This window comes from Solea senegalensis, linkage group LG19 (assembly GCF_019176455.1).
Source record: "Solea senegalensis isolate Sse05_10M linkage group LG19, IFAPA_SoseM_1, whole genome shotgun sequence".
NCBI lineage: Eukaryota > Metazoa > Chordata > Actinopteri > Pleuronectiformes > Soleidae > Solea > Solea senegalensis.
In genome coordinates this window covers 18929811-18941888 of record NC_058038.1, presented here as the reverse complement: position 1 = coordinate 18941888, position 12078 = coordinate 18929811, and the positions used below count along the sequence as shown (strand labels likewise).

Sequence of the window (12078 nt, the reverse complement as noted above, 5' to 3'; positions counted from 1 at the left end):
GACAAAGACTTTCACAATAAAATCTTACACAAAAGCAGACTTTAAGACGTCATGGTATCATGTTATGATAAAAAGTCACAAACAGAAAATAAAAAACATTTTCCATTAGTTTCTTAATAAAAGTCATTCCAGAAAAAAAAATGCTTTTTTCTTCTACTCCTGTTTCTTTTTTAGGTTTATTTTCTTTTTTTGTAGGAATTACATCATCAATAGAAGATTTGTACACAGTGAGCGATCAGGGAATGATTGTGTGTTAGAAAAAGTTCACGAACGTCCTGTCAGTGATTATCAGTCACAAACATCACTGCGGCGAGTCCTGATTGGTCCAAATGCGTCAATAACGGACGCACGGAGCGGCGACAGAGCGGTCACCACGGCGGCGATAGAGCGGCCACTATGTCGGCGACAGAGCGGTCACTGCAGCGACAGAGCGGCCACTATGTTGGTGACAGAGTGGTCACTGCAGCGACAGAGCGGCCACTATGTCAGCGACAGAGCAGTCACTGCAGCGATAGAGCGGCCACTATGTCGGCGACAGAGCGGTCACTGCAGCGACAGAGCGGCCACTATGTTGGCGACAGAGCGGTCACTGCAACTTTACTGCTGAATCTGAATCAGGCCTCCTGAAGGCGTGGTGTCCTCACTTCCTGTTTGATATGTAAATGAGGTGATGGCAGTTTTCCCACTCACACCTGGAGTTTATACGTGGGTGCAACGGTAAAAACACAGTAGAAGAAGAGCCTGTGTTTTAGTGTGGAGGCTGCCGGCGGCTAGCTGCTGCTAACACACTGTGATTAGAGCTGCAACAATAAAGAGCTGATATTAAAGCCACTTATCCACCTATCGTCCCAGCTCAGCTGATCTAAAAGCCATAACAACTGCTTAACTGAGATGACTCCACCCACACAGGAGGAGGATCTATCTGTAGCTGTGGCTGCAGTACATGACAGGAAGTGCTGTTACAGTGGTGCAGTTAACTTAAGGCTGTGACGCATGGCCTCTTGGTGGGCCACGCAGGTACTGCAGGTGAGCAATTTACAGTTGACAAATAATATTAAATATTTGCACATGTGACGGAAATAAAGTAATATTCTGCATAGTTGATGTGCTGTCACCAGCTAATGCCACTAGTGGGTGCTGTGATTTAAAAAAGATCAGGTATTTCACTGTGATGAGCACATGAATCAGTCGCTGCAGCTCTAATCACAGTGTTGTTAGTGTGTCCCTGAACACACCACAGTGTGTGTTTTATACCTGAACTGGAGAGAACAGGTGTGAACGAGGGCGTGGTTTCGTTTCAGTAAAAAAAAAAAAAAATGTCAATTGTGCTTGTATTGATCCAGAGTATTGATGACATAGACACAGACAGACAGAGACAGACAGACAGACAGAGAGAGAGAGAGAGAGAGAGAGAGAGAGAGAGAGAGAGAGAGAGAGAGAGAGAGAGAGAGAGAGAGAGAGACACAGGCCACGTCCACACTACTACGTTTTCATGTTTAAATCCAGATGAGAGTTTACTGCGTCCGCACTGGCGCAGCTGAAAACAAAGATCATGTGACCGTTCATCCTCGTGAGAGGGTTATTATTGGACAGAAACAGTCAGATGCTTCCATCTACTGGAGGTCTGTGCAGGTTTGACTTTAATTTGCTTCAGTTTCTCTTCCACAAGATTTTGGAAATTAGAAACAAGAACTCGTTTTATTTGGTGCAATGTTTAGTCACAGGTTTGTGAAGCACTTTGTTTTCACAAGTGCTGTTTATTATTATTGTTATCACCATTATTATCATTATTATTAATAATAATAATAATAACAACATTTTCAGAGCGCCCTCTGCTGGACAAATAACAGTTTTCTGTGATTCACTTTAGACACAACAATCGAGCGATTAAGACAAAAACAGAGGGATGTGGACGCTGCCGGGGAAAGAGAGAGAGAGCGAGCGTGTTCACACTGACCAGGTTAGATTTATCTACAGGCCCCTCCCACACACACATCAGCCGCCACATATACGATGTAAAAGAGCACAAAAGGTATTAAAAATGTAAGAAAAGTTCTTAAAGAAAAGTTTATAGATCGTATTTATAAAAAAAAGGAATAATACTTTGTTTTTTTTGTCTGAGGTTAAAGGGAAGAGTGGGCGTGGTCTTAGCTGCTGTCGCTGCCCACTGTGCTGCTGCTGCCGTCACTGCTGCCACCGCTGTCACTGCTGCTGCTGCTGCTGCTGCTGCTGCCGCCATCACTACTGCTGCTGCTGCTGCTGCCGCTGCCCGTGTCCGCTCGCTCTCGTCTGTGGATCTGCTCGTGTGCTTTGAGGTGACCCGATTGGCTGAAAGTCTTGCCGCACTGTGGGCAGGCGTACGGCCGCTCGCCCGTGTGGATCTGCTGGTGTGCCTTCAGGTGGCCAAGGCGGCCAAAGCTCTTCCCGCACTGCGTGCAGCCAAACGGCCGCTCGCCAGAGTGGATTTTCTCGTGGGTTTTGAGGACGCCGGAGTTGCTGAAAGTCTTTCCACACTGCGAGCAGGTGAAGGGCTTCTCGCCCGTGTGGATCTGCACGTGGTTGCGGTAGCTGGTCTCCTTAGTGAAGCTCTTGCCGCAGTGCTGGCAGCAGAATGGCCGCTCGCCCGTGTGGCTCAGCTGATGAGCCTTCAGCTCTTTGGACTGGCCGAAGCTCTTCCCGCAGGTGACGCAGATGAACGGGCGCTCGCCGGTGTGCAGCCGCTGGTGTGAGCGCAGGTCGTCGGCCTTGGTGAAGCCTTTGGGACAGTGTGCGCACACGTACGGCTTCTGGCCCGTGTGGATCAGCTGGTGTCTCTTGAGGTTCCCTGCCTGGCCGAAGCTCTTGCCGCACTGTGAGCAGGTGTATGGCCGCTCCCCGGTGTGGATACGCTGGTGTGTTTTTAAGTTTCCCAGCGTGCTGAAGTTCTTCCCGCACTGTGTGCAGGAGAAGGGCTTCTCCCCCTGCATGTTGCGAGGTTTCCTGACAGTCGGACTCTGGGTTTTTGTCGTGATGACTAGACTCTCTCCTCCTCCCGTCACCTCCACCTTCCCGTCCTCAGCCGGCTGCAGCTCATACAGAGCCCCACCTCCAAACTCAGGGTCCAGTTTACCCATGCTGTCCATGAGCGGGGCGTCAGGGCGGAGCTTGTTGAGCTCGGTCCGGAGCTCGGCCATGTGGATGGACTCCAGGCCGTTGTGGTGCAGGTGAGTGGACTCGGGATACTCTGACTTCAGGGAGCTCAGCTCTGTGGTGTAGTAACACTGAAAATCCACATGGTGGTCGGACTTGATGTAGTCCAGAGTGTCGGTCACCTGCCGCCACAAACAACAACAACAACAACAACAATCAGCCATGCTATAAATATGCAGTAATATACTGTATATAAGCAGTAAATAGACTGTAAATATGTGGTAAATACACTGTAAATACACTAAATGCACTGTAAATACGCCATAAATATGCGGTAAATACACTGTAAATATGCGGTAAATACACTGTAAATATATTGTAAATAAGCGGTAAAGACACTGCAAATATGTGGTAAATACGCAGTAAATATGCTGTAAATATGTAAAAACACACTGTAAATATGCTGTAAATACACTGTAAATATGTGGTAAATACACTGTAAATACACTAAATGCACTGTAAATACGACATAAATATGCGGTAAATATGCGGTAAATAGGCTGTAAATACACTATATGCACTAAATACGGCGTAATTATGCAGTAAATACACTGTAAATACACAATAGATATACTGTAAATACACAAAATATGCGGTAAATATATTGTAAATACACTAAATGGACAGTAAATACACGGTAAACATGTGGTAAATACTCTAAATACACAGTGAATATGCGGTAAATACACTAAATACACGATAAATACACTGTAAATACACAAACTATGCGGTAAATATACTGTAAATACACTAAATGGACTGTAAATACACAAAATATGCGGTAAATATATTGTAAATACACTAAATAAACTGTAAATATGTGGTAAATACACTATAAATATGCGGTAAATACACTGTAAATATATTGTAAATAAGCAGTAAAGACACTGCAAATATGTGGTAAATACGCAGTAAATATGCTGTAAATATACTATAAATATGTAAAAACACACTGTAAATATGCTGTAAATACACAGTAAATATACTGTAAATACATGGTAAAAAAAAATCTATAGCACATGATCTAAAAATACACCTTCATTTCAGAACACCGGCTTTATGTCTTGAAATTAACAATTTTTAATAGAAGTGTCACGATGGTTTGTCCAAAACCAAAATGATTCAGTTTGAATTGAAAAAGATGAAAAATCACAAACTGGTTTGAATAAACACAAAAACACTTTCATTAACTGATGATGAGAGAAAAAAATGATTAACTTAGTCATTGATGATAATTAGTATTATTATCATCATCATTATTATTATAGTAAGTATATGTCTGAAGACGTAGGACAATGAGGGAACACGTCATCACATGACCTAAAATTCTGTTACCTGGGAGATGTAGTCGAACACAGAGCTAGGCTCATAGTGCGACTTGTACTCCAGTTCTGCGACGTCGCTATGGTGAAACGGACCCAAGTGGTGGTTGCCATGGTGACAGTGATGCTCAGACTTAATGTAGTCCAGGCCACTGATCTCCATCTTGATCTGGTCCTGGCCCAACTCGGCGGTGGACAGCGGCTGGATCTCCGACAGGTCCACGGTCCTGATGGGCTCCAGGTCTCCATCCTCCGGCTCGCTCTTCACGCACGGCAGCATCACCAGCGGCTCCGCGATCTCCGCCGCCAGCGAGCTGAGTGTGGGTGTGGGGCAGTCAGAGGCGAGGAGGGCCAGGGTGGGCGCCGGGGCCGAGGCGGCCGGATCCGGGCCATGGTCCCCTTGAAGGGAGGAGTCCAGGGGAGGGGAGCCACAATCAGGGGGCAGGCCGAGGCTCAAACACTCCGTCTCCAAGTCTGTCATGGTGAGGGGTGGAGCTTATCCTCCTCACCTCTCTCTGTCCAACACCTATCGCTGAGGCCTTCCTTCCTCCACTCGCCGCAGAAGAGATACACCTGTCCTGAGAGGAGGTGGGGCTGCGAGTAGGGGGCGTGGTCCCGAGCGTCTCCTCTGAATTCCAACCAAACGTCACCACCCACATGAGATGGGGCCCTGCCTGTAGAGACAGAGGTCAGAGGTCAGCCATGTTTACAGACACAAGTTCTTGCCAAATATAAACATGTTCAAAAAAGGATGGATTCTGCTGCTACACTGATAATACTGCTACTAATACTACTCTTAATACTACTGCTACTATTAATACTGCTTTTACATCTACTACTATTAGTACAACTGCTCATACTGCACTAGTACAATAACTACTACTTCTGCAGTACTACATGGTGTAGTACCGCAGTGTAGTACTGATGAACGGCCTCCACACACACAGAAAAGTTTGCAAGTCCCTACAGGACTTGACTTGCACCTGAACAAAAGAGGCCGAAGAGTGCGGGGTCAGGGGTCATACTGCGGGGTCAGAGGTCAGGGTGTGGAGGAGCAGGTATCTCACCTGACACCCGCCCCCGCCCCCTCCTCTCTGGCCACGCAGCTTGTGCTCACAGTGGCTCTGGATGCGGCGGTGATGGGGTTTTTCTCTGCGGGCCAAAGTCTCCGCTTTGTCAGCAGCGACTGCGTCTTTCACCGCCTGGAGTGAGAAGTGAATGCGGGGAGAGACGCGTGTGCGGCGGATGCTCGGTCTACAGAGACACGGCAAGCGGACATGTACAGCTAACGCGGCTAACACAGTGGCCATCTTGTTTATCACACTCACGTCGTCGGAGCCCGCTAAGCTAGCTAGCGGCGGCTAGCTGGTGTTAGCAATGGGAGAAAGTGAGAGTGAGGCGGGGGAGGAGAGCGACAGAGGGCGGGGAGCCGCGGTGCTGACAGCCGCGACACGAAACACACCGACGGTGAAAAGCACACGAGCGGCGGGGGCCGACGGAGACAGACGCGGGCGTCATGTGTCAGAGAGTCCGTTACACAGGCAGGAAAAGCAGCCGAGCGAAGCACCGGAGACGAGCGGCCGGCGAAAACAGCGGGAGAGCAGTCGTTACTTACCTGACGCTGGTCCGGGTCATGGCCGCCTGTCCGCCTCGGTTCGGTCCGCTGTCCGTCACTCTGTTACTCCGCCGGACCCGCCACGTCCTCCTCGGCAGAACAGCCCGCCGCCTCTCCTCCTCTCCTCCCCTCTATCGCTCACTAATTCTGCTCCCTCCTTCTTACCTTCCTTCCTTCCTTCCCTCCCTCCTGTATTTCTCCTCCTCCTTTCCTTTCCTCCTCTCTTCCTGTCTGCCCGCCGCTCTCTCGGGCTCGTTCACGCGGGTACGCAGGTAACTAGGGTAACAGGAGTAGGTAGGCACAGCCTCCAGGGTCGCGCGCATGGCGGGCTCGCGCTTCCTACATTGTAACGGCACGATTGGGTTGCTTCTCCGCTACAAAAAAGTACCTACCTAACGTGGGCGGAGTCATCACTGCACGGCTGAGTCACACACACACACACACCAGGTACTATGCTAGTGGAAACGCCACTCAAACCGTGGCGTGGCGAGTAGAGCCGGTGGAAACACACCATAACAGAATCATCGTGAAGTGCAAGCAGTGACGACGGGCGACAACTGCCGTAAATCATCTTTATCACGGTGTCCAGTCACTGTGGTCAGAGTGAGCACAACCCTGATTTTTTTATATATGTATATGTATACACACACACATACTGTATATATATATATATACACACACTACTATATACACATATGTGTATATGGGCCATTCTACCGAATTCGTGCAAAGTCCAGAGTTGGAAACACATTTTCAAAAGTTGTTTTTTTCCAAAAACCTTGTCCATACATATATTGTACCATATTTCAATGGTACATATCTAGTAAAGGCGCAGTCAAATTTCATATATTAATGTCTGCCTGTTCTTGAAATGTTTTTCAACTCCTGAAATTTGTCACTACCGTAACACAGCAACATACTGCAATAAAAACCATTATATTAATCTGTTAATATTGTGTGTCCATACACCCTCTAAAGAATAATTTTAGTAATTTATTATGAAGGGTTTTACAACTAAATCACTTAAAATTATTTTTTAAACAAAATTTCAAAGTTTATTTTCTAAGACTCATCAAAATTGAAATGCAATCTTTTTTGTAAAATGAATTACACTGATCATAGAGATCTCAGAGTTCATTAGTTATTACATTGAATGTATATTTAACCAATAGTTATCATAAAATGTTATTTAATGACTCAATTCTTATTTTATTTTACAAAACATTCAGTGTTACGGTAGTGACCGCACTGTTACGGTAGTGACTGCACTGTTTTGCTTGTGACCACAGTATTTTGTTTGCAAGGTTGTATTATATCCCCTCAACCTTATTGCTTAATATTAACTCATAACCTGCCTTTCAATGTGAATTTTACAAACACAAATGTTATGTCTCTGATATGTGATCTTTAGATGTGGGTTGTCTGCAGTCGTGTTGAGAGCTGCCTGTCGGAGCTGCCTAGTGTTTCTCTGAGCATAGAAACAAGATTGTATTTTCTGAGCAACCTGCTTGTCAATGCGCTTCTTAATCCATGTTTCTCTTTATAATTGGCAGACTTGTATTTTTTTCTGCAAATTGTGCATGAGTGTGTTATGAAAAAGAAGGGTCTTTCTGATATGCACAGGAACTCTGTGCTTCCATACTTCCTTCTGAGTTTTTGTTCTTGCAGAACATTTTGACTTCTCTGGCCTCACGCACAATCTATGGCACCGTTTTCTATATTTTTCTTTCTTCCATTCAAGTTTATTTTTCTGTGGTCACGCATTCGAACGTCTCTTATTAGTCTCACTAGAAGTGCGTGGAGTAACAGTCTCACTAGAAGTGCGTGGAAGGTGAGGCGGCATGGGAGAAGGCGTGGCAGAGGGTGTGGGAGGTGGCGTGGAAGTTGTGCACAATCTCTCCACCTCTCTTTGACTTTTCACCAATAGCCTGTGATGTTGCTGTCTTTTTCGCCATGATCTTCTGACCTTCCTTTGCTCCCTGTCAGATAAATCACTGATAGATTTGATCTTTCCTCCTTTCTTTCGTTTCTAGTTTCGTTCTCTTTCCTTCTTTCCTTATCATATCAAACATTATTTAGCACTCTGAGATTCTTAAAAATGAAATGTGCCTTACAAATCAAATATAATAACAATATTATTATTATTATTATCATTATTATTATTATTATTATTATTATTATTATTATTATCATGTTTAATGAGTATAATGTAATAATAATGATGAAAAATGTCCTTAAATATGTGGAACAGTACACCATAATGATTATGTCACAACCGTAACGTTACAATTCGTTACGGTTGTGACTGTTACGGTTGTGACATTTTTAGCTAATTCCTAGCATAACTCAAACATGCTAACAAGTAATTGGCTAGGAACAGATGTTTGAACAGTTGTACACACAACAAAACATAATATTTTGTTTTGAGCCCCCAAAAGTGTATTTACTTGGAGATAATATGTGTACGGTTGTGACAATTATTAATGCAACATGCTGATTTTCAGACTTTGGAGCCCATTTACTTAAAAATTATGAGAGGTAATATCTCACCATGCAGCCATGAGGGACAGGGATGCAGTGTCATTTCTTGGTCAGAAATTCTGGGGTGTGACTAAAACCAGGCTCCACCCATGTGGTAAAACAACTCGTGTTACGGTTGTGACATGAAAGTGTGGGACAGCATTTTTTAAAGCATGTTTTGTAATTTCAAAAAAAACTTCAAAATGAATCTAAATGTTTTACATTCTGTTTAAAAGAAACCAAACATATATTTTAAAATACACCATTGGAAAAAATGACAAAATTCTTTTAAGTATTATTTTCATGGATTGAAATTTAGGGCTTAGAGATTGGGACAACTACTTCCCAATAGAAAGTACCTAGGAAGGTAGCATAAATGATGATTTTGTATATATTTAGCTTAATTACTAAATAGTTACAGTCTTGTGTTTACCTAGATCATAACATAATCTTAGTAAATATTGAAGGTCTGAATTCTTAATTGTTTTGTTAAATAGTTTTTTTTATTGTGGGACAGCAATTTGCACGAATTCGGTAGAATGGCCCATATATACACACATAAGTGTTAAATATAAACTGTAAAATCTGTAAACTTTGAAATTAAAACATTTGTTAAATAACTGCAAAAAAGATAACTGTACATTTTAAATGTACAGTTCAATCTAACTTGTAAAAAAGTAACTTTAACAGGAAGAATGTTTTCAAAGACGGACAAGGACACGTAGTGGGGCGGGCGTGGTTAGGTGTCGGGGAGCGTGAGAGGGGCATATCAGAAAAGTAATAGAGAACCACTGACTTAAGTGTTTCATCTGTAGACAGGAAGTCAACGCTGCAGACAGGAAGTCAGTCTAGAGAGTGAAGTTTGGAACATTTAATGGTTTTTGTCTGAACAAAAAGTACCTGGTCAAATCGACTAAAACAGGTGATAAAAACAAACATTCAGACGCTGCAACTTCATTATCAACGTCAAACACATCATGTAAAAAAAAAAAATCAGGTCAAAGGTCATTTTCACATTGGCGCAGGAAAAGAGCTTTTCCATTTTTCCCCCCCGGGTCCCTCCTTGATCCACAACAGCACTTTTATTTTGAAGGTTTTTTAACCAGGTTTGTTTTAGAGTGCTGAGTTACAAAAGAGGGCTGATTTTATCAAAAGTATTGCATCAAATCCAAAAACACAGGCAAGTCAGTTAATTGAGATTAAACGGGGACTAAAAAGTGATTTTATATAAAATAATCATAGAATTAAAAACAAAAACAACCTGGATTTTAACATCACATTTCCCTGTGATTTGAAACAAATAAAACACAAAAGTAAAATCCCTGTCATCCTGATGTTGTTCCTTGAGGAACTCCAGCGTTAACGTCTTTACCGCCTGGACTTCCTGCGAGATTCTGTAATCTTTTATTTTGAAAGAATCACACACCACCCACTAACTACACCCACATCACAGGAATTCAGCGTGTGATGCCTGACAACGACGCAATGTGTCACGAAAAAAGAAAGACAAATGCATCTGGTTGAAAAAAGATTAAAAAATAAAAACTTCACAAACTTCACAAACACTGAATTTCTGATGTGGTTTTTTTTTTTTACTTTTCCTGCATCGTTTATAAGCAACTTTTTTGGGAGATGTATAAAAAAAAGAAAAAAAGAATATATAAAAAAATTTCTGAATTGTAACTTAAATCTCAGAATTCTTTTATTTTCTTATGTTTTACACATGTGGTCCAAATCCTCATCATGTGGACATTTAAGAACTATGACAATTGTTAACATTGAAGATGCTGCACTACATTTACGTCAGAGGTCAGAACTGGGACGTGACCCCTGAGTTGACCCCAGTCACTGCACTAAACTAAAACTAAAACAGTTTTAAAACAACGGTAACGGAAACTCAATCATGGGTTTAGACTGTGATTAGATTTTTGGGTTAATTTGAATTAAGTATTTATTTTTTCTTTTACTTATTGTCACCTTTTTGAATCTTGCACCTGGCAAATATTACACTAAAACAAATAAAAAATAAACTTTTACAAAAAATAAAAACTAGCAAACCTCATTTTAAAAACAAAAAGTCAAAACTAAATAAAAACAATAACTAATGGAAAATCTAAAACTCATGCTGTTTTCTTCAGTTCTGTGAAACTAAAGTGAAATCAGTGGCAGCCATCTCAGAACGTCCGACTACAACTGCAACGCACCACGGTGCCACAAAGGGAGCTGCAGCTTTCCAGTCATTCCAGGACTTTATGATTTAAAATGTTCTTGTTTGTCTTGTTGTATTTCTTAGAATTCTGACTTTCATCTCTGATTGATTGGTGTCAGCAAAGAACCAAAGATAATTTAGTTTTCGACGCGTGTGTGAAGATTTGACTGGAGAAGTCTCCAGGCGTGATTCACGTTTACTTTTAGCATTTTCATGATTCAATGTTTCTAACAATCTGTATCTTAATAAACAACAAATTAAATCCATTTTGCATTTTTTTCACCCAGATGCATTTGTGTGTTTGTAACGAACACAGGAGGAGCTGTGATTGGTCCACATTAAAAACTGCACCACTGAAGATCTGATTCTTTTTTAACACTGATCTTTCTTGTCTTTTAAAAAAATTAAATCTCCCTTTTCCTGTGTTGTTTTTGGCTCGCTACGGAAGCCCACGTCTGCCAAGATGCAACAAAAAAGAATTCACAAAATAAAAATCCTCTTTGTTAAAAACACTGAGCTTCAATGTTTTCATGTGAAATAATAACAAGAACAGTGAAATCAAACTGTGACCGTGGTCAAACAACACTGAGGTAAAAAGGTTTGTGTCCGTCCAAAATGAGGTATGTGAAATTAAAAGTGCAACCAAACAAGTTTTCAAAGAAGTGGTCAGATAACGGTCAGATAACGGTCGATAACTGTGAGATAACGGTCGATAATTGTGAGATAACGGTCAATAACTGTGAGATGACGGTCGATAACGGTCAGATAGCGATTCGATAACTGTGAGATAGCGGTCAGATAACTGTGAGATAGCTTGGTAATTGAGATAACGGTCAATAACTGTGAATGGCGGTCGATAGCGGTCAGATAATTGTGATAACGTGATAACTGTGAGGAATAACGGTCAGATAACTGTGAGATAGCGATTCGATAACTGTGAGATGACGATTGATAGCGTCAGATAATTGTGAGATAGCGATAGATAACTGTGAGATAACGTTAGATAGCGGTCAGATAATTGTGAGATAAAGGTCGATAATTGATAACGATTCGATAGCGATAATTGTGAGATAACGCGATAACTGTGATAACGATAACTGTGTGAGATAGACGATAACTAGATAACGTGATAACTGTGAGATAGATAGTGAGATCGATAACTGTGAGATAATTGTGATAAGGAAAATTGTAGAGATACGGTCGAAAATGTGATGCGGTCAGAT

General features: G+C 42.3%; 1 protein-coding gene across 1 annotated transcript; it reads right to left on the bottom strand.

Annotated features, from left to right (window-relative positions):
• Positions 1-2222: 2222 nt before the first annotated feature.
• Positions 2223-6302, bottom strand: si:dkeyp-113d7.1 (uncharacterized protein LOC407709 homolog; the record flags this gene model as incomplete). Its single annotated transcript, XM_044051916.1, has 3 exons — positions 6127-6302; positions 4525-5185; positions 2223-3311 (listed from the first exon to the last, which is right to left on the bottom strand). Coding segments are annotated over exons 2-3 (1557 nt in total), but the record flags the coding sequence as incomplete, so codon positions are not given.
• Positions 6303-12078: the final 5776 nt, after the last annotated feature.